The 26543-nt window shown below is 35.8% G+C and overlaps 1 protein-coding gene across 8 annotated transcripts in view; it reads left to right on the top strand.

Moving 5' to 3' along the window:
* Positions 1 to 26543, top strand: part of ZFYVE16 (zinc finger FYVE-type containing 16) — a 47469-nt gene that overhangs the window by 15733 nt on the left and 5193 nt on the right. For all 8 annotated transcript variants that reach the window (XM_058570246.1, XM_058570164.1, XM_058569692.1 and 5 more), the window contains 12 exons: positions 467 to 563; positions 3341 to 3502; positions 5412 to 5554; positions 8437 to 8815; positions 10040 to 10162; positions 10892 to 11047; positions 11616 to 11840; positions 15490 to 15572; positions 16351 to 16455; positions 16839 to 16986; positions 19184 to 19264; positions 25928 to 26090. In XM_058570246.1, coding sequence (XP_058426229.1) covers positions 467 to 563; positions 3341 to 3502; positions 5412 to 5554; positions 8437 to 8815; positions 10040 to 10162; positions 10892 to 11047; positions 11616 to 11840; positions 15490 to 15572; positions 16351 to 16455; positions 16839 to 16986; positions 19184 to 19264; positions 25928 to 26090 — 1865 coding nt within the window. The remainder of the gene's footprint in view (positions 1 to 466; positions 564 to 3340; positions 3503 to 5411; positions 5555 to 8436; positions 8816 to 10039; positions 10163 to 10891; positions 11048 to 11615; positions 11841 to 15489; positions 15573 to 16350; positions 16456 to 16838; positions 16987 to 19183; positions 19265 to 25927; positions 26091 to 26543) is intronic.

Raw genomic sequence — 26543 nt, forward strand, 5'->3', positions numbered from 1 at the left:
AGCAGACCTCATTTTACTTTGACTGCCTTAATCATCTATAAACTCAAAGTTGCCTATAGAAATAACATTGCATTTTTTATTCAGCATTTTTTAGTCATATGTTGGTCTCAGATCAACTCTACTCTTTTAGAAAAATAGTATTCTGCTTTTAAAAGTTTTAAATAACCGCAGAAAGCTTTTTAAATTATAAACTTATTCGTTAAAGAGTTTTTGTTCTTCCAATTAAGAGAATTGATTTAAAGGAATTCTCCTTGTCAGAGAGATATTTTAAATTGCAGAAACCTCATTTAAGTAGTAAAAAAGAGAATCATTTTAATAATTACCTATGATTATGGTGATTAGAAAAATTATATCAGAAAAATGGCCTTTGGTTAATTAGATTTTGAGCTTCCCCTCCCCCTTACTTACTTCAGTAGGTATAAGTATGCTTGAAACAAAACCAAATTTGATATTTTATTTTTTATAGGTATTTTGTGGTGTCTGTTGTAATAGGAAGTGTAAACTGTGGTATCTAGAAAAGGAAGCAAGAGTATGCATAGTCTGCTATGAGACTATTAGTAAAGGTGAGTATTAACTGAACATATTTTCTTCTAGTAATTGAATATATCTTAAAAACAATTGAATTGTGACAAAGATAAACTTCTTTATTTTCTTAAGGCGAGGACCTAGTGTTGACTTATCTGGCTTAGGTGGGACATCCCAAGGCTTGGTTTCTCTTTTTGTTCCACTCTCACAATTCATACTACCAGTCTGGAAAGGAAGCATTCAGTTTCTGGAGTGGCAGTTCATTAACTTTTAACAGGTACCAAGTCCCTAAATGCTGCATTTCATCTGCCTATTTGTTTTTGTCATCATCATTGTCATCCTCATCATCTTAATCTAAACATTTATAGAATACCTACCAATAAATAGTATTCAGTCTTATATATTAATAGCATAAGGCAAGATAATAGTTCCCACCCTTTAGAAAATTACAACCTAAAATGAGAATAAAAGATAAGGTAGTAATATTTATGATTTTATACATAAATTCATAGGACTGCCACACTATTTGCACATTTTTGTCTCACATATTTTTTTTCCCTTCTCAGTTTTTAGAGTTTTCTTTGTATGTGTTTCCCGTTGTTTCTCTGGCTCCCTAGCTAGCTACCATTATCAGTAATAATCTTGGTGGTCTTATTTGAGTTCTCACAGTTATGTGTGTGTGTTTTTTCCCTCAAATACACTTTTGTTGTTTTGAGTACTTCTTGGCATTTTCAAAGATTTGTTGACAGTTTGATTCCCAGCAAATATTACTTGGGACTTTTTAAGACTAGGCCTGTGCACTAGCTCAGGCACTGCTTCCTGTTAGCCAGGAGATAAATACCTGATAATAATTTGTTTTTCTCTTTTGAATGAAGATAAATTTTTTCAGCAATTCTCCAAAAAGCTCTGATGTGAGTCTGTTAGCCTGAGGTAAGCTGCTTTACTCCCTGCTGTTGACCTCTGCTCTGGAAGATAATAGAGTGTACATCTTTTTATATTTCCATATTACCACCATTGTTCACCAAGAGGTTAGTTTAAGTGCTTATAGTTGTTTTGTTTTTTCTTAAGCTCTCTGAATAGCCTAGAAGATGACTGCTGGTGCTGTTAGCCAAGGCAGCCTGTTAGAATTCAGAAGTATTAGAGCAAGTTCCTATGTAACTCTCTCTACCCACTTAAAAATAAATAAAACAGCCATGAAGATTTGAGACATTATTTGAGTTGACAGGCCAGATTTTTGGATGAGCATTAAAACATATTCTGACTATAAGGATCCGGAGGGGAGAAATCTAGTCATTAAAGAGACTTGGTAGGATATTGAGCTCAAGCTTTGGTTTATCAAAGAAAATATTTTGGAATGGCTTTGTTTATTTAGTTATCTGTTTTATTTATTCTGTTTTGACGTCTTATAGCATGTAATTTTATTTATGGTTCTCTATCATTAATTTATGCACCACCAGAAACAGAACTAAAAGCTATGTTAACATCAGCTTTAGGGTTGAAAATGGTAGAAGTGATCATTTAAAATAATGTTATTAAATAGGAGGAGAAAGATAGCTCAGGGGTTGTAAGACAAATTTCATGAAGGATTAGAAGAAAAGATAGTTTGAACAGAGATTGTGGATAATGAGGAAGTTGTGCTGAGACTGTGTAAGTTTCAAGGAAGCATGTGTGTTAGTGCCGTTCGGTAGATTTGCGGCAAGTTGGAAATTACTTTGAAACCCAGAGTAAGATATTTGGATTTCACTTGGTTAGTGGAAGCCATTTCGTGAGAGTGCTATCACTGAGTGGCACTCGAGGAAGATTATTTTAGCAGTGGCAGCGTTTATAGCATATCAGTTTGGAAAAATGCTGAAGGGAGAGCTACCAGTGCTACTCCATGTTATTTGGGTGAAAAATCATTCAGCAACGTTCAGGCACTTTTCTGCATTTTGGAGCTCCAGCTGAGACCAAAATAGACTCCCTGTTCTCATGGAGCTTATGGATGTGGGAGAAATGGACAGTAAGCAAAGAGACTATCAGATGATGGTAATATCCTAAACGAGAATAGAAGAGTGTAAGAGGGATAGATAGTAACCGATTGATGGCAAGAGGCATAGTATCTTTTATAGGGTGGTTATAGTAAGGCCTTATGATAATATGATATGTGAGCAGAGACTTGAAAAAAGTAAGAGAATAAAGCTATGTGAGTATCTGTGGGAGAAACATTCCGGAAAGAGAGAACAATATGAGCAAAGAGCCTGAGCTAGGAGAGTGCTTGCTTGACTCTTTGAGGAACAAGGAGGCCTGGGTGGCTGGATCATAGTGAGCGAGTTGAGATTGTAGTGAGAGATGAGGTCAGACAGCCTAATTGGGAAGGCAGAGGAAGTAGGGATGCAGACTGTGTAGGGTCTTGTGAGCTACCGTAACAACTTAAATTTTCACTCCAGTTGGGAAACCATTAAAGGATTTTATTTTAAATGGAGGAATGATGTGATATGAGTTATGTCTTAAAGGAATCTCCCTGAACTATGTTAGAAATAGACTCTCGGGGTACAAGGGCAAAAACAGAGACAGTCATAATAAATAACAATTATTTTCTTTAGTAGATATCAAACATATGCCAAATATAGTATTGAAATAACTAATTGGTAGCTTATACTGAAGTGGAGTGCTGCCAGCTAAAATAAGGACATTATCTTTGCCAAGTGCCACTTCTTTTTCTTGCTTAGCCATTGATTTCTTGCTCCTTACAACATACAAAATAGAATATTTATCATAATTTACTTTGAAGTTCAAAAACATCTGAGATTTTAATATTATTCCTTTCCCTTTATAGCTCAGGCCTTTGAAAGGATGATGAGTCCAACTGGTTCTAATCTTAACTCTAATTGTTCTGATGAATGTGCCACCATCCAGCCTCTTCAGGAGACTCACACATCCAGTGTAACTTCACTTACAACTTTACCAATCTCAGCACTTAAACAACCAGGTGTTGAAGGTAACTAGGAGAAAATGCTGTGTCTTACACTAAAGATAAATTATTAAAATAGAATTTTCCAGTGTTGACGGAGTCTAGTGAGAAAAGAGAAAGCAGACTAGGTATCAGAAGGGATTTAATATGGGGACTGGTTGTATATGTGTGTTAGAAGGCTGGAAGAGCACAAAGAGCACGCTCTGGTGACTCAGAGATGAGTGACTGCGGGAGGCAGCCACCAGCCCTGGGGCTGGGGGAGCGAGAGGGGAAAGGCAGCCTTACTAGAGCTCAGAGCAGGAGCACCAGGAGGTGCTTGGTTCTCAGACCTGGGATTCAGACGCTGGGGTACCATGTGGCTGGTGCCGTGACCTCTGGGGGAACACCAAGTGCCAAATGTTAGAACCACCAAGGAGCCTCATAGGGTTAGTGCTCAGATGCCTGAAGGAATGTTCCAGGGTTGATGTAGGAAGCAGTGAAAATCCTGGGGCATGCAGCTGTATCTGGTGGTGCTGCTGCTGCAAGAATCCTAGCAGGACCTAGAAACAGAAAGAATTCCTTCTCTTCCCACCTTCCAGTCTCCCACCAGTGCCTACGATTGGCAGAACCTGACCTGAGCCAACTAGCAAGGGGGTTTGGGGGTTGCACTTTCCTGACTTCTAGCCTGGCATCAAAGAGCATGGTGCAGACGGGTGGGCTTGGGTTTGAGAGACAATAGGTAGATAACTGGCATATCTCCCTTTCCTTAAAAATCTATTTTTAAATGTATATTTTACCACAATAAAAAATGTTTTTTAAATCTGTTTTCGAATGTTTGGGCTCTCTGTTCTTTTTTACAACCTGTTGTAATTTAGGATCTTGAGTAAAGCCTATGTACATTTTTAAATATAAGCTATTAGTCTGTAACATGCTAGAAAATAGTAAATGCCAGTTAAAGGCAAATTAATATACTTCTGACAATTATTTTGGACTTTAGTTTCTCTCTCACTTAATAGCTATTTTCCATTTATCATTATAACTTAAGGAGATTCAGCATATATGGTTGTATATTATACTCTAAAGATAAATAAATTTGCTTTTAAAAATATTTATGTATTCTCATAATATTAACATTCTAAATTATTAAATTATAAAAGTATTGCAAGTACAAAAAAGATACCTTATTTAGTATGTACACCCATATTGCAAAAATTATATATGATCCCAGTGTTTTCAGTGTTATCTGTATTCTGTTCTGGAAGGTAGATATTGATCCTTTTGATTTTTATGTTGTTCTAAAATCATTTGGCAGCAGTTTTCATAACCTTCCTTTGTAGATGCTATTGTATAACAAAAGAGAACATATTTATGCTGATATCTAGTTATTTCATCCAAATATGGGAGGAAAATAATCACTTAATAAAGTTCAATACCCACATTATAAGAACCAAATGTCATGCTTCTCTTGTTAAATAAATGAAAAGTAAGACGTGACCTCTGATGCACAAGTGATCCTGTTTCCTTTTTTTATGACTCTTTCTGTTCTTCATATGTTTTTCTTTGCTTATGTGCCATGCTCTGGTCTAGTCTATTTCCCATCCCCAATGCCTTCTTCCTTAAATTTTATTCAGTCTCCACTCCACACTCACAGACGTAGCCTTAATAATATTGGCTTTAAACCTGCCCCTGCATCTTCTAAGGTGTAACTGCTCCTGTCCACTCCTTTTCTGAGTAGTGATTCCCAGGGCCACCCCTGCCTTTGCAAAAATTAGAAGAAGCCTTCCACTCTGGGTTTATGCATCACAAAAGGGCATTTCTCTAGGCCTTTGAAACCCTGAGAAGGCAGAGCTTGCCAATGGATAGCAAAAAGTTTTTGGGAACATTTCCTGACCCATTTAGTATTAAATCGTTGCAATAATGCCAAATTAAAATGCTCTCCTTTTTTACCTGATTCTAGGATTATGCTCCAAAGAACAGAAGAGAGTATGGTTTGCAGATGGCATATTGCCCAACGGTGAAGTTGCAGATACAACAAAATTATCTTCTGGAAGTAAAAAGTGTTCTGAAGACTTAAGTCTTCCCCAACCTGATATGCCCTTGGTAAGGAATCTAAAGAATGACTTGTTAATTTAATAAAATTTTATTTTGTAGATAATTCCTTATATGATTATTAGAGTACTTATTTTTAATACTGTGAGCTTCCTAAAATGAGAAATATATGACGTAGTGAATATATTTTAGATTTTACCTTTTTTAATGTCAGTTTAAGGCAATGATTCTCAAACTTGTTGGTCTCAGGATAGCTTTATGCTCTTAAAAATTATTAAAAACCCCCAAAGAGCTATAGGTTTTGTGAGTTTTACCTATTGATAAGTACTGTATTAAAATTAAAATTGAGAAAAAAAATTTAAATTAATTAAAAGATAAACTCATTATAGTCGTGTCGCTTAACAACTGGAATATGTTCTGAGAAATGCGTTGTTGTCAGGTGATTTTGCCATTGTGTGAACATCATAGAGTGTACTGAAGGGGAACAAAATTTGCCACCCCAAAATGTGTCTTTTTTTTTTTTTTTTGTGAGGAGATCAGCCCTGAGCTAACATCCGCCAATCCTCCTCCTTTTTTGCTGAGGAAGACGGCCCTGGGCTAACATCGGTGCCCATCTTCCTCCACTTTATATGGGACGCCGCCACAGCATGGCTTACCAAGCAGTGCGTCGGTGCGCGCCCGGGATCCGAACCAGCGAACCCCGGGCCGCCGCAGCAGAGTGCGCGCACTTAACCGCTTGCACCACCGGGCCAGCCCCCAAAATGTGTCTTTTTAACAGGATTATTTTAGGCTGATTATTTTTAAGAAACAAAAAACTCAAGAGTTTTTCTTGTTACCTCCCCCTTAACTGCCTAAAAGAATTCAGATTAAAAAAACCTGTCTCAGGAAGCGAGCTGTCACCTTAGCACAACATGAACCAGAGGGTAGACAGGGAGGAACCTAGAAAAGCCTCTTTGTTGGGCTCCCCTCTGTGTTCTTCTGTTTCTGTGTGGCCAAAAAAACACCTGTTTTCCAAATTTGCTGCTTTTCACCTACCTGTGAATTGCCCTCCTTCCCTTTGAAGTCCCAGACTCTCCCCACCCCCAGTATCATCTTTTGTCGTTAGCTGAGGATGGTAGTTAAGGTGAGGGCTTTGGCCATTTTGGCAAGTCACTCAGTTTTCCTGGGTTTCTCCCGTGGATACATGTTATTAAACTTTTGTTTTTGTCCTGTTAATCTGTCTCATGTCAATTTAATTCTTAGACCAGCCAGAAGAACCTAGAAGGGTAGAGGAAAATTTCTTCCTCCCCTACAGTACTTAGACAAACCTAGATGGTAGAGCTTACTATACACCTAGGCTATATGGTACTAATTATATGGGACCACCACTGTATATGCGGCCCATCGTTGACTGAAACATCATTATGCAGTGCATGACTGTATATTAATAGAAATATTTTTATGAAAAAATTTCAAAACAAAAGTTTAGTGAGAGGAATAACATTGTTTTACATTTTTGCAAATTTCTTTAATGTCTAGCTTAATAGAAGACATTCTCACGTCTGCTTCTGTATTCAATCTGTTGTGATATGTTGTTTGGTTAAATTATATGAAGAAAATCCTGGGGCCTCACTGACTTCCTGAAAGGATCTTGGGAACCCAGGGATCCATGGACCACATTTTGAGAACCACTGGTGTAGGGATATAGAACTGAGATTTAGTAATTTAATTTAGACTAATAGTTGTTTAATGATTTTCCAACATTTAGTAAAGTATCTGATGGTTATACTTATGTTTGCATTGACAAAATGTGCTAGGTGTTAAATAGACGATAATATAGAATCCCAGCCCACTAAGAACTCTCATTGTAAAGGAGCAAGATACTCATAGAAGCAAGTATTAATACATGAAATAGGAATGTTTTTATTCGTTGAACAATATTTATTGAGCATCTACTCTGTGCCAGTTACATGGTTTATCCTGGGTACATACATTAGGCAAGATGGATATGTATCCTGCTCTGTTTAGTTTTACATACCATATAAACATATACTGTTTTTTGATAAGAATTCATGAGCTGGATTTTACAAATAGCCATAATTACCAAAGGTATGTTTCTTAGCTAGCTTCTACTCTTAATCAATATTTTAACAAAATGAAAGCTCTGAACAGGCTAGTAAGTATTACTTGAGTTCGTAAATGGTTCTCATTTAATATTCACTCAGGTTTGGCCAGTCTAAAAATAAAGGGCTTCATTTAAGCAGACCCGAGGTGTAATTTCTTCCAGGTGGTTACTATTGTGGCATATATTCACCACTCTGCTTCCCAACCACTCCCACTCCCCTCCCAGTCTTCCTCCCTTTTCCTCTCCCTTGCCCACTCAAGGCTTTTTTGGCCATCATGAGAAGGAGAGCCTTGGGTTGAACTCAGCTTGCTCACTGTTGTGATATGGTAAGGATTCTGAAGTTTGCCTTGCCTCTTGTTTCCAGTCTATAAAATTAAAGTCATTAATACCTACCCCAAGCTTATGGCAAAGCCAAACCTTATACTTCTGAATTTAAAAAAGTAAAATGGTACTATTTCTTTGGAAATTTGGCTTCTAAAGAATTTCTGAGCCCATTTTGGTTTTATATATTCTTATTAAAAAGATACGTTTGGTGGACCGGCCCCGTGGCCTAGCGGTTAAGTGTGCACGCTCCGCTGCTGGCGGCCCGGGTTCGGATCCCTGGCGTGCACCGACGCACCGCTTCTCCGGCCATGCTGAGGCCGCGTCCTGCATACAGCAACTAGAAGGATGTGCAGCTATGACATACGACTATCTACTGGGGCTTTGGGGGGAAAATAAATAAATAAAATCTTAAAAAAAAAAAAATGAGTTTGGTTATAGAGATCAACATTTCACAGTTGAACAGAGAATATGAACTGGTTTGTTTTTTTTATTCCATATTTTACAGATGGTAAACACAGTGGATCATGCCCCTTCTCCTACAGTGGAAAAACCAAACAATGAGATAGGAGATATTACAAGAAACGAGATAATTCGGAGTCCTATTTCTCAGGTTCCATCTGTGGAAAAACTGCCTATAAACACAGGAACTGAGGGGTTATCTACTTCTGGTTCTTTTACACTAGATGATGATGTTTTTGCAGAAATTGAGGAACCATCTGGTCCTACTGGTGTCCTAGTTAACAGCAATTTACCTATTGCTAGTGTTTCAGATTATAGGTTACTGTGTGGTATTGACAAGAATGTTTGCAATAAGATTAGCCTTCTACCTGATGATGAGGACAGCTTGCCCCCTCTTCTGGTTGCATCTGGAGAAAAGGGATCAGGTAGGATAATAGTTATTTAAATTTAAAAAAGAGGTTTTTTTTTTTTAAAAAGGATGTACTGATGGATTTTGTCTGTATTGTATGAAATGCATTTTTTTACACTTAGACAATTTGGTTGAAATATGTACTAAGGCTTGGTAACTTTAATTTACAGAAAGTCTTACATAAAAACAAATTCTAAAAAGATCTGAACTTTTGAGTTGAGTCGAATATGATTCATTTATCACATCTGGGTCCCTAACTTAGAATGAGGCAAAAGTCCAGTACAACAGGGAAACTCATAGAGTTTTGAGTGAAACTCAAAATTAAAATATTTCCATTGTATTGGAGTTTTGACTCCATGCCATTTTTTTGTTAAAGGAGCATAGTGCCTAAAAAAAAAGAGTATTGGATTGGACGACAAAGCTAGAAATTTTAGATCCTCATCTGCTACTTAATACATGTATGACTTGTAGCATGTTATTTAATCTCTTTAGGCCTCAGTTTCCTTTGTAAAAGAAGAGAACCTAGATGATCTCTAACATCCTTTTCAAGTTGGAGATTCTGTGGCTAGCTCCGACCTCAAAAGTAGTTCTCTAGGATATATCCTTGTCACCCCAGGCATTAAGCTGCATCCTGCAGCATGAAATGATTATGTTCTGTGCATGATAACATATGGGAATGAAGCTTAGGATCTCTGTTCTGTGAGTAGGACCTATTTCATGAACCTAGCTGTAGTAGCAAAACTACCTTAAGCTTTTTTCTTTGCATGCCATGCATATTTTCCTATTGATTGTCAAGATCTTTTTTTGCCACTTGTCACTGACATAGGGCATATGGCAGCAAGCAGCATGTGCAACTTGGGTCTAGGTTATTTTCACAGACTTGTAGATTTCAGAATTTATAATTATAGCAGCTGGCAGACTGGAATCCACTTTACAAAAATGTTTTAAAACTTTAAAGGTGCTAAAATTGTATAAATATGCTGTTTAACATATTTGCATGTACACTATATATATATCAGGATTATATGTATTACAGTATTGATATCTTTACTAAACAGAAAAGTAACGATGAGTATATAACAGTTGTCTAGGGTGTTGATTGATTTTATGAAACATGTTTGCTTTTGTTTTTAAATTTGATTAAACCATTGGTAGATTTATAAATGTGTTTTTTTCCTTGCAAGCATATTTAACAGGAAGTCCTATTTATCCTAATTAACATGTTACTTTCATGGTTTAGTGCCTGTAGTAGAAGAACACCCATCTCATGAGCAGATTATTTTGCTTCTTGAAGGCGAAGGTTTTCATCCTGTTACGTTTGTCCTAAATGCTAATCTACTTGTGAATGTCAAGTTAGTATTTTGTAAGTAATGATTCATCTTTTTTTGCCTAATTGCTAAGCAGAGTTTCTGAATTAATTACTCTTCAGGTTAGATTTTGACTGGCAACTGTGAAAAATAAGGTGCATTGGATATTGATTTTTCAGCCAATATGAATATAAATAAATTTTGCAAATTTATATTCAGTAAGACTTGAAATACAAGCTTACAGATTTTTACTAGTGTCCCTCAGTCAGTACTAGGTTAAGGTCATGGGCTCAGCTGAGCTGTATTTTTGTGCTCATGATATAATTGAGTCTTTCATATAGCTTTTAGATAAACTGAAATTTGGTAATTGAGATAAGCAAGAATCCTGATTTAGTAGCAATAAAGACACTTTTAAAGTAAGTGACATGTGACCTAACTAAAAGTAAGGAAATAAATAATCCTCAGTAATAAATAATCCTCAATACTCAACAATGCATCTCTCAGCTTTTTGTTCTTTGAAACTAAACTGATTCTTACCCACTACATTTCAGCATATTAGTGCATCTTTTATTTTAGTGTTATTTATTAATTAACTCCATAAGATAATGTTTCATCCTTTATCTTGTTTATACTAATCTTATACAATTCAATTTAAAGTTTTTGTGAAGAGAACTTTGGGAAAATAAGGAATTTGAAAAGTGGTGCTTCACGCAAAGAATAATTATGTTTAGTTTTTTTGGTTAATAGAAGTTGACATTTATAATTGTATGCTTTTATCACTTAAGATTCCTCAGACAAATATTGGTACTTCTCAACCAATGGATTGCATGGCTTGGGACAGGCAGAAATTATTATTCTATTGTTATGTTTGCCAAATGAAGATACTATTCCTAAGGACATCTTCACACTATTTATCACCATATATAAGGATGCTCTCAAAGGTATAGCATTTTATTTTGAACTGTTCAGACTAGGGAATGGATAAATTAATTAAAGGCATTTATGCTTTTCACTATGCTAACTGTACTAAAGATTTGTTTTGTGAAGAGACTGTTGATTTCTTAACAAATCGTAATCATTTTCAGTCTCCTTAAATCTAGCATTTTATGTGATTAGTGTCTTTATACAGATTTTTTAAAATTTAAGAAATGGAAATATATTTGCCTTCTTGATTTTTTTTTTTTTTTTTTAATGTCTATATACTTTTCTTACTGTCTCTATAAGATTGAGGGAACAGGATGATTTTTCACTTGACCATGCAGTAAGGAGAAAATTTTAAAAACACCTGTGGTTAGAAACATTTTCAAATTTTTGTTCACAATTCCGAGTCTCCAGGAATAACTGAGCTTTGTGCACACAAGGTATTCAATAGATGCTTCTTTAAGAATGGAAATAAGAAAAAAAAATTCTACATTGCCTTAATTTAAGAAAGTTTACATTGAGACATTCAAACTTAGAATGCCTCTTTAAAACAACTTAAAATCTTTTTATTAATGATTTTATTTCCAGGAAAATACATAGAAAACTTGGACAATATTACCTTTACTGAGTGTTTTCTCAGTAGCAAGGATCATGGAGGATTTCTGTTTATTACACCTACTTTTCAGAAACTTGATGATCTCCCATTACCAAGTAATCCTTTCCTTTGTGGAATTCTTATTCAGAAGCTAGAGATTCCTTGGGCAAAGGTTTTTCCCATGCGTTTGATGTTGAGATTGGGTGCAGAATATAAAGGTAAGTTTTAGAATCATAAGTTAAATTACATAGGTTCAAATATACTGATTGTAAAATAAGAATTTCAGGGATATCATTAAAATCAATTTTTTTGTTTTTTGTGAGGAAGATCAGCCCTGAGCTAACATCCATGCTAATCTTCCTCTTTTTGCTGAGGAAGACCGGCTCTGAGCTAACATCTATTGTCAATCCTCCTCCTTTTTTTTCCCCCCAAAGCCCCAGTAGATAGTTGTATGTCATAGTTGCCCATCCTTTAGTTGCTGTATGTGGGACGTGGCCTCAGCATGGCCGGAGAAGTGGTGCGTCGGTGCGCGCCCAGGATCTGAACCTACCAGTAGCGGAGCGCGCGCACTTAACCGCTAAGCCACGGGGCTGGCCCTTTTAAAATCAATTTTTTAATGGATTAATGGGACTACTTTTGTATTGATGTACTTTTAAAATTCCAAAACAACCCTCCTCTACTACCAAATTAGTCTACACAACCTTGGTGTGTCATGAAGTTTCTGGATGTTCATAATTATTATATTAACTTACCTTAAAGAAATTTTTTTTGAATTTCAGAACAAAACATATAAACCTTGAAAAGTTTTCTTTTTTTTTAAATATTTTGTATTTTATAATTTTATTTATTTATTTATTCCCCCAAAGCCCCAGTAGATAGTGTATGTCATAGTTGCACATCCTTCTAGTTGCTGTATGTGGGACGCGGCCTCAGCATGGCCGGAGAAGCGGTGCATCGGTGCGCGCCCGGGATCCGAACCCGGGCTGCCAGCAGCAGAGGACGCACACTTAACCGCTAAGCCACAGGGCCGGCCCTTGAAAAGTTTTCTTAAAAGCATGTACTGTAAGGAGTTCATTTTGTTATGTTGCCTACATATTAAGGTAAATTTTTGCCCCCCCATTTGTGTACATCATAAAGCCAAACATAAAGGATTTTTGGATTATCAGTGCTATTGCTTTTAGTTACTTACTATAATCAGGAATTGACTTTCTAGAGAAGGAAATACTTAAAAATAGTGCGTGCCATCTTTTTTAAGCTTGAGGTTCCCGATTCTTAATTTTATATTCCTGATGTTTAGCTTATCATCCAAAAGTGATGTAGACTATATCATTTATGTATAGACTATATCATTTATGTATATGTGAGTGTGTGTGTGTGTATTTACATATCAACTGGAGAGTCTAAAGCTGTTATGAAATATGTTTACAGTTATTTCTAAGTTGAAATCATTTCTAGTGTTAAACTTTTTGAATTCCTACCTTTATCCCTTGCTTTTTTCAAGAAATAACTTATTTATTTCATGTGCAGTACATCACATGTAATGAAGTTTCAGGCATTGGATTCTAATATAACTTAATAGATATTTTTTTGGAGGAAAATTAAATGTAGGGAAGTTATAAAAGTGACCATTACTATTTCAAAATGGGCAAATTCAGTGAAAGAGATATTCATTTAAATCCCTCTATTTGGCAAATTTTATTAAACTCTGATTTGGGGGGAGGCCCTACCATTTAGGATGTAAATATGTAATGCTATTAAATTGTGTGAAAAGAAAGAAGATTTAACTTTCATCTCAGGTTTTGTACTATGTAAACCAAAGAGCTTAAGAAATTTCATTCTAAGCCAACTGTTTCATCCATTCAGCCTGATATTTTCTCTGATGTTAATATTTGAATGCTATTTTTATAGGTTAGGTCAATATACTAGCTAATCTTAAATCATTATGGCACATATAATCTGTACGTTTGGCCAGTATCACTTCTAGATACTAAGTCTGTGTGTCTCACATTGAAGTAGGGAAATCATGGAGCAACATGAGGAACCTCTCAAGAGATCACAGGGCTTGGTGCTGTAAAGCTGTGACAGCTGTTCAGCGATGATGAGGGCAAATCACTGGTTACACACACAAGTTAACCAGCCTCGGCTGTTTCCTGAGTTCTTGGTGTTCTGCTGGAGTTTAGATAGACTGGCATTTGATGTTATTGGTGCCTGTGCCTCTTTAGATATCAACTTGGAAGTGTGATGTGTGTGAATGTGCGTTTACTTTGTTGTAGAGGTACATACGTATGGAAAAGTTAACGTCAGATGTTAGAGTTCCAAGATTAAAGACTGAAAGACTGTCCGAAGTTAGTAATTTTCAAATGGGGATTATCTGTGCTTTTAGGTTGAGACCATTTGTTTGGATTATTACCATTAAATGTTAGATTAGATGATTTATGGAGTGCCTTTGTAACTTTAACGGGATGTCATTCTAAGCCATAACCTTTTGAAAATAGTGTTTTAAATAAAATTACCTCTATCAAGTTGCAAGGATGCTTCCACATTCATAAAAGATGAAGTAAAAAGTCAGCATTTACCTTAATCATATTATATATCATTTTAATGTCTTTTACACTCTTATTTTTTTTGTTATCTACACCCTCTGTCCTCCAAATAACTTAGTTGTCCTTTTTGAAACTACAAAATATGTTTGTAATAGCAAAGATGTGAGTTACTGTGACTTAAGTTTTTAGAATAGATAATGTCAGGGGCCAGCCTGGTGGCATAGTGGTCAAGTTCGCATGCTCTGCTTCAGCAGCCCAGGGTTCACGTCGCAGGTGTGGACCTGCACACTGCTCATCAAGCCATACTGTGGCGGCGTCCCACATACACAAAATACAGGAACATTGGCACAGATGTTAGCTCAGGGACGGTCTTCTCAAGCAAAAAGAGGAGGATTGGCAATCGATGTTAGCTCAGGGCCAATCTTCCTCACCAAAAAAAAAAAAAAAAGATAATGTCAAGTGTGTTTTCTTAGAATTTTAAGGAAGTATATTTATATAATAGGTATTAGAGAGGTTTGTTTGCTTATGACCTAAGCTGAGAACTGAAGGTTAAAAATGTGTCTGCTTTTTGTCATCATAGAAATAGTCGTACCTTCTCTTTTCACCTTCCTTTTCTTCCAGAGGCCCTGCTGCATTGCCAGCAAGTTATCTTTTCCTTTTTGGTGCACAGTATTTTTAGTGCCCTAAAGAAAGAGAAAAGTAGTTAGGTGACAGACTCCACGTCCCCTCTTCTCTGCATTGATTTCACTCACTCTGCATGCCCCTTTTCATCATGCTGACACAAGAACTGTAAAAGTTTACTACCATCCATGAATTAGCACAATTGAAAATTAATTGTAAATGCCTTAAAAATCTTTAATTCTTTGTATTTCTTTTTTAAATTATCAGAGCTTTAGGAGTCTAGCCCATTATTGTAATTTTCCAGCCATAATAATTTGGTGGAAACAGGTATAATGAAAACATGAAATGCTTTGGAATCAGGCAAGCCTAGTTTCAAGTCTGTTTCACTGGTTATTAACTTAGTCACCATAGGCAAATTTATTAATCTCTGTGTCTCTACTTTCCCATTTGTAAAGTAGGGATAGACATACTTGCCTCATTGGGTTGTTATAGGGTTTAAATAAGATAATGTATGTAAAGTTCTCAGTTCAATGTAGCATCTAGTAGATACACAGTATGGGTTAATGTCATCTCTCACTTTCCACAAAGAACTGATTTGGTGGTATTTATCTACAATGTTTGAAAAATGAGAATTAAAGGTAATAAATTCAAGACTTTTTTGGGTTTTTGTTGACAGTCACCTGTTGTCCTTTCTTATATATAGCATATCCTGCTCCTCTAACAAGTATCAGAGGCCGAAAACCTCTTTTTGGAGAAATAGGACACACTATTATGAACTTACTTGTTGTGAGTAATTGAACTATTTTTATTAAATGTTCTTCTATTGTTACTTTAAAATTTTATTTAGCAGATTTTACACATTTGTATTTTCCTATTTTACTTTGGCATATTTGGTATGATGAAAGTTCATTGGTAATAAATCCTAATTCATTTAATATAAATGGGTCCTGTTTTTGATGAATTGCTTTTTAGAACACATCTCCTAATTTATGTGTACCTGATTCTAATTGCCTTTTGATTCATTCTGCTGCAGTGCTTACACATTTAGGTAATATGAGATCACACAATTGTTGAAGCTTTTGAAGCTTTAGTGAAAGTGTTAGTAAAGTCAATCAGTTGGGTGATATTGAGCAAATTGTGGCCTAAGTTTCCTCATTTGTAATAGGAAGGATTGGATTAGATGAAGTCGCAGGTTCCCTTCCACCTCTAATTTCTGTAATTTTGTGTTTACCTGTTACCATAGAAAAGTATTTCAGTGAACTTTAGTTTTCTTTATATGTGTTCAGTTGAAGACTTATTCTATTTTGGAAGATCTATAACTAGGAGGAGATGAACCCCAAATATTACAGAATTCTTCCTGAGAACAATATTCCTTATTACTGTTGTGGAGGAGCTAGAAGGATTAGTTGGTTTTTTAAGTTGGTACTGCTTTCTGGATGGCATTTGGACAGTTATGTATCACAAGTCTTAAAATGATGGATCCTCCTAAAAAAGGATTTAATGAATGGGTAAATGCTCATGGATAGTAGTTTAAGGTTTATGGAAATGTCATTATTTTGTGTAGGACCTTCGAAATTACCAGTATACCTTGCATAATATAGATCAGCTATTGATTCATATGGAAATGGGGAAAAGCTGCATAAAAATACCTCGGAAAAAATACAGTGATGTAAGTATAATCACTTTCTTCAAATCTGGAAGATAATTATTGAACATTAGATTTCCTTTGAAGTGTGTCAAATTAAATTTGTTTTGAATCAGACTAATATATAATGGCAAAAAATACTATTTTTGAAATTTTAGATTTGTTTCCTAGTAAGGGATTTGTTTAATCCTATTTTTTCATCTTTTTTCTTTTCTGTTTTATCTGTCTGTTAATTGAGGTGATTTTGTCTTCAAACATTTGTTTCTATCACATTCTCAGAGAGTTGTTCAGATCAAAGCTTGATAATTATGAAGCTGGTCAGAAATGTGACTCTTTGAATTACTGTAACTGATAAAGGCATAAAATGTTAATAAAAGTGTTTCTAAATGGATGTTGTTTTTTTCCAGGTAATGAAAGTAATAAATTCTTCTAATGAGCATGTCATTAGCATTGGAGCTAGTTTTAGTACAGAAGCAGATTCTCATCTAGTCTGTATACAGAATGATGGAGTTTATCAAACACAGGCCAGCAGTGCCACTGGCCATCCTAGAAAAGGTGAGTGTTGGTTCCTAGTGTTGACCCGTAAAACCACCTCAATAAATAGAATTCCTTTCAAAGAGGAAATATATATATTTTACTTATTTGCTTAATCCATGGTAATAAAACAGTATGCTTTAAAATTTTAGCTACACAGATTAAAAAATTGCTTTTGTGTTTTTCTCTTGGGCGACATTAGGTTTAAAGACTTGGAATACTGTATTTAGGTATCTTCAGGCTTATTGTGTCCCGTATGGTAGAAGTCTTATTTTCAGGAATTTCTCTCTGGAGTGAGGTTTTTTCACCTTTGTTTGCTGTCTGCTCCAACTCCTCTTAGTTAGGGGAACGCAGGGTGGATAAGGATCAAGAATGATTTATAAAACCATAAGTGGTTGGAGATATAAAAACTATAAAAATGGTGGAGTGTGTAGCGTGTGTGGGTGACATTACTCTCAGCTCTGGCTGAATGGCCTCAGTAAATGCTGCAATTACCAAACCCTTGCAGTAGAGGGCCTAACAAGTTGAAAGTTAAGTGGAAGTAAATATTCCATAAAATGAATACATTATGATAAAATAACATATTTAAAATAGTCTGACATTCTGGCAGCTAATAAAATGTTTTCTTCTGCTTATAAAATTAATGTATACTTATTTGCAGTAAGCTTGGAAAATATGTTTTGAAAAATAGTAAAAGAAAAGAAAGTGCCAACATATGGCCATTGTTGACATTTTACTATATTTCCTTCCTATATTAATATATATGTTAAATAGATGATTTTATACTGGATATTTTTATACTTTTATATTGTGCTTTTTTAACTTAACATGTTATTGACATTTTTGTCATTAAAAGTTAACAACTATTTGATATTTATTTGTTGAGTAGATATATATTTCTGTGGTATAAAATTCAAAAGATAAAGGGCCGGCCCGGTGGCGCAAGCGGTTAAGTGCGCGCGCTCCGCTGCGGCGGCCCGGGGTTCGCTGGTTCGGATCCCGGGCGCGCACCGACGCACTGCTTGGTAAGCCACGCTGTGGCGGCGTCCCATATAAAGTGGAGGAAGATAGGCACAGATGTTAGCCCAGGGCCGTCTTCCTCAGCAAAAAAAGAGGAGAATTGGCGGATGTTAGCTCAGGGCTGATCTCCTCACAAAAAAAAAAAAAAAAAAAAAATTCAAAAGATAAAAATATTTATACTATAAAATCTCGTTTCTTCCTGTGACCCCCAAGCCTCCCTCTTCCCCTCCCCACAGACAACCAAACCAGTGTTACCAGTTTCTTGTATATCCTTTCTGAGACTTTTTTGCTTATATGTGTAATTAAGCAAACACACACACATCTTTCTTCCACTTTTTTAAACAAGTGGTAACATTTGTTCCATTCTGTACCTTGCTTTTTCTTTTGTTAACATATCTTCAATATTATTTTATGTTAGTATTTAAAGAATTTTCACATTCCACATAACTTTCCACTTTATACGTTTACATCATTTAATTGTCCCTTATTGATGGATATAGCTGTTACCAATCCTTGGCTATTTATAAAAATGTACTGTGGGGGCTGGCCCGGTGGCCTAGTGGTTAAGTTTGGCGTGCTCCGCTTTGGCAGCCTGGGTTTAGTTCCTGGACATGGACCTATACCACTCATCAGCAGCCATGCTGTGGCAGTGACCCACATACAAAATAGAGGAAGATTGGCACAGATGTTAGCTCAGGCCGAGTCTTCCTCAAGCAAAAAGGGAAGATTGGCAACAGATGTTAGCTCAGGGTGAATCTTCCTCAGCAAAAAAAAGTACTGTGAATAACGTTGTATTCGTGCCATTTATTCCTAGATGTGGAATTGGTGCATCAAAGGATACATGTATTTGTAACTTTAATAGATAATTTTCAAGTTGTCCTCCACAGAGAGAGTTTTGATTTATGCTTTCACCAGTAGTGGATGTTTGATTTCCCACACTCTCTCTGACACAGACATAAACATTTCAAATAATACAACACTCCATCGATTATTAGATACAAACATTAAATTACCTTTATACAGTATTTTATCTTAATTTTGTTTAGTTTGGTTGTTTATTAGCTTTCTAATGTAAGTGGTATGGGCATGGCATTCATTGAGTACTTAAAATTTGCCATGCTCCAAATCATGCATTTAACAAATAGCAGATAAAAAAGAGGAGCTTAAAACATAATTGTTGTATTTTTTTTTTTATCAGTTACAGGTGCAAGTTTTGTGGTATTCAATGGAGCTCTAAAAACCTCTTCAGGATTTCTTGCTAAGTCCAGCATAGTTGAAGGTATGAGCACCATCTTTAAGGTTGTTTTAATGTAAAGATTTTTTCCATTTCCTTTTAAAACTGCATTTGATACTTATAAAAGAATATATGTAAGTTATAAAGCATAGCACTGCAAACTTATATGAAATTAACCCAACCCAAGAACTAGAACATGACCAGTATTTGGGTCTACTTACGCCTTCTTCCTCCTCTATCCAAGAATTAACTATTAGACTGAATATTGTGTTTATCATTCTCTTAATTTTTTTTTACTCTGTATAAACATATGCCTAAACATATGTTATTGTTTGTTTATGCTTATTTGGGAGATTTATAAAAGTGATATCATTCTTCACATAGTCTTATGGAACTGTATTTATACAACATTATGTCTCTAAAATTTTTGCATGTTGTTGCCGGCAACTACAGCTTATTCAATTTCAAGGCTATTAAATATTTTATTTTGTGAAGGTATGATAGTTTATCCATCTTTTGATCATGAACATCTGGTTTTCTTGCTTTGTTGCTATTATCAAATGTTGCTCATAGCATTCTTAGTGGTGTATGTGGGCATTTGGCACGTGTCTGAGAGTTTCTTAGAGTATGTATCCAGGAGTGGAATTTCTTGGCCAGTAGATTAGTAAATGTTCAGCTTTACAAAATATTGCTAAATCGTTCACCAAAGTGGTTGTACCAGTTTACATTACCCTCAGAATATATAAGATTTTCCATTGATCTGCATGTTCTCCAAACATGGTGTTATCAGACTACTTAATTACGTCAATCTGGTAGGTATCTCTGAACATGGTCATAATTAGCATTCCTCTAATAAGTAGAACATCTTATGACATATTTACTGGACACATATATTGCCTCTTCTGTGAAATGCCTGTTCACATCTTTTGCCCATTTTTCTATTGTTTTGTGTCTTTTTCTAACTGATTTATAGTTATATAGTTTTCTATGTGTTGTAGATTTCCCCTACCATTTTATAGTCTCTTTTTAATAGAAGGCCTTCATTTTAATACAGTATAATTTATTAATCTTTTATGGTTATTGTTTTTTGTTTAAGAAATCTTCCTATCCTGTGGTTAAAAAGATGTTCTCTTGTCTTGTCCCTGAAGATTTAAAGTTTTACCTTTAACACTTAAGTCCTTAATTTATCTGGAATTTATTTTTATGCATTGTGTAAGGTAGGGATCCAGTGACGTTTTTCTACATTTGAATAGGAATTGATCAAGCGTCAGTCATTGAATAGTCCTAATGAGAGAGATTTTTCACTCACACCACCTCTCATACCAAATGTGTGAGTTTTTTTCCTCACACTAACCAGTTTTCTCTGACACCAACTGGGTGTCCAACAATTCAGTTCAGTTCTGACATGAACCACCCAGAGTTAGCACAGACCCCGTAGGTTAAGGGCTCAGTCCCACAAGACTGCCCCCTACTTTAGATGCCAGTCACAAGTCGGGCCTGTTGTACTTCTGAATAACTGGCTATAAATCAAGGGATCCCACCACCTTCTCCTCAAGTTGGCTGACTTGCTAGAATGGCTAACAGAAATCGCTTTACTTATGTTAACCAGTTTATTATAAAGCATTTGTAAAGGATACAACTCAGGAAAAACCAAGTGGAAGAGATGCATAGGGCAGGGTATGGGGAAAGGGTCATGGAGTTTCCACACTCTCTCCAGGTGTACCACCCTCCCAACACATCACCCTTCCAGCACTTTAGGTGTGTTCACCAATGTGAAAACTCTCCAGACCCCAATGTTTAGGGGTTCTCATGGAACTTTCATTATAGAGGCATGATTGATTAAATCATTGGCCATTGCTGATTGAACTCAACCTCCAGCCTCTTTACCCTCCCGAGAGGAGATGGGGGTGGGATGAAAGTTCCAACCTTCAATCCTCTAATCATGCCTTAGTCTGTCTGGGGATCAGCTCCTATACTGAAGCTATCTAGGGGCTCTTAGCCACCTCTTATCTCATTAGCATACAAAAGATACTCCTATCCCTCTGGAGATTCCAAGGGTTTTAGGAGGTGTGTGCCAGGACCCAGGGACAAAGACCAAGTATACATTTCCTATTATACCACAGTCCCTTTTCCCCAGTAATCTGTAATGTAATCCTGTTGCATATCAGGTTTTACTTGTGCAAGACTCTGTTTCTGGGCTCTGTGTTCAGTTTTTATAACTGTTTTGGCTGGTCTGTCTTACTTGGCACCAGTACCATACTATCTTATTTTTATTTTTTCATTTTTTACTTTTGCTATGAAAACATCAAAGATACATAAAAGTAAAAAAGAATAATAAACCCTTAATGGACCCATCATCCATCTTTAATAATTATTAATTTAGGGCCAATCTTATTTTACTTATATCCTTATCTATTCTCCCCTCATTGGATTATTTTATTATATAATTTCATTCATAAATATTTCAATATATATCTCTAAAAGAAGCATCTTTTCAGAAACACAATCACAATACTATTATCACACCTAAAAAATGTATCAATAATTTCTATATATCAAATATCCAATCCCTAGTCACATTTCCCCCATTATCTCACTTTTTTTTAAGTTTGTTCAAATCAATATCCAAATGAGATCCAATAACTTCAGATGATTATGTCTCCTCAAGCTCTTTTAATATTTAATGTATTAGTCCACTTGGGCTGCCATAACAAAATACATAGACTGAGTGGGTTAAAGAACAGAAATTTATTTTCTCACAATTCTGGAGGTTGGAAGTCCCAGATTGAAGTGCCAGCAGGGTTTGTTTTTGGTGAGGCCTCTCTCCTTGGCTTGCAGATGGCACCTTCTCACTGTGTCCTCATAGGGCCTTTTTCTGTTCATGTGTATGGCTAGTGAGCTCGGTTGTCTATTTTTATACAGATGCCAGTCCTATCAGATTAGGGCACCTCCCTAATGATTTCCTTTAAATTTAATTACCTCCTTAAAGGCCTTGTCTCCAAATACGGTCACAGTCTGTTTTTATTGGTCATCCTAGCTAAAGATTTGTCCATTCTTTTTTGTTTCTTTATTCCTCCATTACTGCCTTCTTTTGTGTTAAATATTTTCTAGTGTACCATTTTAATTCATTTGTCATTTCTTATATATGTATTTTTTGAGTTATTTTCTTAGTGCTTACCATGGGCATTACAATTAATATCTTAACTTATAATAATATAGTTCAAGTAAATATCAACTTAATTTCAATAGTATACCAAAACTTTGCTTCTATGTAGCTTCATTCCCTCTCTCCTCCTTTGTGCTATTATTGTCATACAAATTACATCTTTATACATTGTGTGCCCATCAGCAATGATTTATAATTATTGCTTTATGCAGTGTCTTTTAAATCAGATAGGAGGAGGGCCGGCCCCGTGGCTTAGCGGTTAAGTGGGCACGCTCCGCTGCTGGCGGCCCAGGTTTGGATCCCAGGCGTGCACCGATGCACTGCTTCTCCCGCCATGCTGAGGCCGCGTCCCACATACAGCACCTAGAAGGATGTGCATCTATGACATACAACTATCTACTGGGGCTTTGGGGGAAAAAAATAAATAAATAAAACATTTAAAAAAAATAATCAGATAGAAGGAAAAAAGAGTTACAACCAAAAATACATTTATATTGTCTTATATATTTACCTATGTAGTAACCTTACCAGTGCTCTTTATTTTTTCATGTAGATTCGAGTTACTGTCTAGTGTCCTTTTAGTTCTGTGTGACAGACTCCCTTTAATATATCTTGTAGGTCAGGTGTGCTACCAACAAATTGTCTCAGTTTTTATCTGGGAATTTCTTAAATCCTCCTTCATTTTTGAAGGACAGTTTTCCTGGATATAGAATTTCCTGTTTAACAGTCTTTTTCTTTCAGCACTTTGAATATGTCATCTCACTGTCTTCTGGCCTTCATAGTTTCTGATGATAAGTTAGCTGCTAATTTTATTTGGGATTGTTTGAATGTAATGAGTTGCTTCTCTGTTGCTACTTTCATGAGTCTCTCTTTGTCTTTCACAGTTTGATTAAGATGTGTCTAGGTATGGATCCCCTTGAGTTTATCCTCATGAAGTTAAGTTTCTTGGATGTGCAGTAATGTTTTTCATCAAATTTGGGAAGTTTTTCATCATTATTTGTTTACATATTCTTCCTGCCTCTTTCCCTCTGTCTCCTCTCATTCTGGGACTTCTGTTATGCATACATTGGTACTCTTGATGATGATGATGTTCCCACAGGTCTCTGAGACTGTTCCTTTTTTGTCATTCTTTTTTTCCTTTCTGTTCATCAGACTAGATAATCTCAATTGACCTGTTTTCAAGTTCACTGATTCTCTTTTCTTCCTACTCAAATCTGCTGTAGAGCTCCACTTGTCAATTTTTCATTTCAGTTTCTCTACTTTTGAAATTTAGAATTTGTTTGGTTCTATTTTATAATTTTATAATTTCTGTGTCTTCATTGATATTCTCTATTTGGTGAGACATCATTGTCATACTGTCCTTTGGTTCTTTAGACATGTTTTCCTTTAGTTCTTTGAACATACTGAAAATAACTCATTTATAGTCTTTGTTTAGTAAGTACAGTGTCTTGGTTTTTCTCAGGGACACTCTCTATTACCTGCTTTTTTCCCACTGTGTGTGAGCCATATTTTACCATTTATTTGCATGTCTGGTAATTTTATTTTGAAAACTCTTTCCAGGGCAGCGGTTTGCCCTGTGACCTCAATTCTCTGATAGATCTAAGAGTTGTTCATTTTCACTTTGTTCAGCTTTTTTCTTACTGTGAGGATAGGAGTGACGACTTCCAAGCTCTTTACACATTGGAACAGAAACCAGAAGTTATTAGCATTTTTTTGTAGCACAAATAGGTGGGCTTTCATTTATCTGAAGCTATTTTTGTTTCTTCCTCATTTTTGAAAAATATTTTTGCTAGATGTAGAATTCTGCTTTGCAAGTTATTTTCTTTAAAGATGTCATTTTATTGTCTTTTGGCCTCCATTGTTTCTAATGAAAAGTCAGTAATAATTTGTTTCCCTGTATTTAATGTGCCCTTTTCCTTAATCTGTTTTCAAGATATCCTCTTTATCTTTGGTTTTCACCAGTTTTACTGTGATGTGCCTCAGTGTGGTTTTCTTTTTATTTATCCTGCTTGGCATTTATTGAGCTTTTTGGATATGTGCGTCAATATTTTTCATCAAATTTGGGGAATATCTTATTTTTATCTCCCAGTCTTTCTTCTTTGGGGAAATGTCTAAATTATCTACCTATCTGTCTATTAGACTGCCTTATACCATCTCATGGGTCCTTGATGCTGTGTTCATTTTTCTTCAGTCTTTTTTCTCTGTGTTCTTCACATTGGATAATTTTTATTGATCTTTCTTCATGTTCTCTGATTCTTTCTTTTGCCATCTTCAAGCTACTATTAAGCCTGTCCATTGAGGTTTCAATTTCAATTAGATTACACTTTTCAGTTCTAGAATTTTTTTTTGATTCTTTTTCCAGTTTCTATTTCTCTAAGATTTTTTTATCTGTGTATTCATTTAGTCCATATTTGCTTTTTGTTCTTTGAATGTGTTTTCCTTTAGGTCTTGGAATGTATTTAGAATAGATGTTGTAAAGTGTTTGTGTGTTTAAGCCAATGTCTTGGCCATCTCATGGTTGGTTTTGGTTATGTAGGGGCTCACATTTTCCTGTTTCTGTCTAGTAATTTTTTATTATGTATTTGCCATTGTTGATATGCTTTAGAGACTTTAGATTCTATTGGCTTTTGCTGAAGAAGGTTATTTGTGTTGCCAAAGGCATTTTCATGGCTGATCACCTTCGGCTTCTGTAGACTTTATTTTTCACTTTAGGATGGATCTGTGGAAATTCTAAGGTGTTTACGAATCTTCTCTAATCTGACGAGACTCATTCTCCAAATCTGTTTTTTCTGTAGATTTTGTAAGGCCTTTGTTTGGGCTTTGCTACAGCTGAAGTTGGTGAGGTGCTAATGAGGTCTCTCTACTTTGCTTGGGTCGGGCCACCAGTATCCTCTAAGATTGCTTGAGTTTTGGTATCTCTGTTCTGTTCCCAGCACTATAACAGCTGTTCTCTGTTAGGCTTCATCTAGTCTCATTCTGTTAACGTGTCCCCAGTTCTAGTCCAGAGACTCAAAAGGACCCTTACAGAGTCTTCTGGTGCCCCCTTTTCAGTGTCTTGACCCCAGGTTCCAGGCTTCCCCAAACTCTCATCTCTGACTTCTTTGCCCAGTAGGGCCATTGTAGTAGTGTGGTTCACCATGTAGAAGTTGTGCCCAAGCAGAGAGCCTGGGCAATTGTGGGCTCACCTGCTGAGTTTTCCTCTAGGGATCATCGTACTGCACTTCTACTGTCCAGTACCTGAAAACAATTGCCTTATACATCTCATCTAGTCTTATGGTTGGTTGTTATGAAAGGGCTAATTTTATATCAGTTATTTCATTATAGCCAGAAATGGAAATTCTCACCTTTTTTAACCATTAAAAAAAAAGAATCCTTAACTTTGTGAAATATTTTTCTTATTTCCTAGTAGAAAAAAAACATTAAGATGATTTAACACATGATCTAAAACTTGCACAGAACATATTTTGATAGCAAATTTTGTGGCTTAGACATATAAATTGATATTTAGTAAAATAAATGTGAAACATAACTGTCATTTTTAGATGGCTTAATGGTACAAATAACTCCAGAGACCATGGAGGGCTTGCGGTTAGCTCTACGAGAACAAAAGGACTTTAAAATTACATGTGGGAAAGTTGATGCTGTAGACCTGAGAGAATATGTGGATATCTGCTGGGTAGATTCTGAAGAAAAAGGAAACAAAGGGTAGGCATTTTTTGTGACTAAAATCTAATTGATTTGTTCAATGGGGGAAGGATAGAAACATCCTGTTAATAAAATTAAATATTTATTAATAAATATAGAATTATACCATGAATGTAAATGCTTATACTCCAGTTAATGAATGCAGTCTGTTTTTTCAAACATGTGCCTGACCAGCCACATGGGTGTTTTCTTGGCCGGGATGCTGCAGATTATTAAAGGGTGGTCGGTTTGGGAGGGGGCCAATGATAAAATGTCCATTGTGTAGCACTGTGGTCTTGATGCCAGGGCTGAGAAAGATAAGACACTTTTTCTGTCATATGGTACCTATTTTTGTCAAGTAAGTAAAGGATTCCTTTTGGATGTTTATTCTGCATTATGTTGATTCACTGTAACTACAAACAACTGAACTCAATAATATATACATTAGTGGCCTTACAGAATATTACTGCCACT

Source organism: Diceros bicornis, chromosome 1 (assembly GCF_020826845.1).
Source record: "Diceros bicornis minor isolate mBicDic1 chromosome 1, mDicBic1.mat.cur, whole genome shotgun sequence".
Lineage (NCBI taxonomy): Eukaryota > Metazoa > Chordata > Mammalia > Perissodactyla > Rhinocerotidae > Diceros > Diceros bicornis.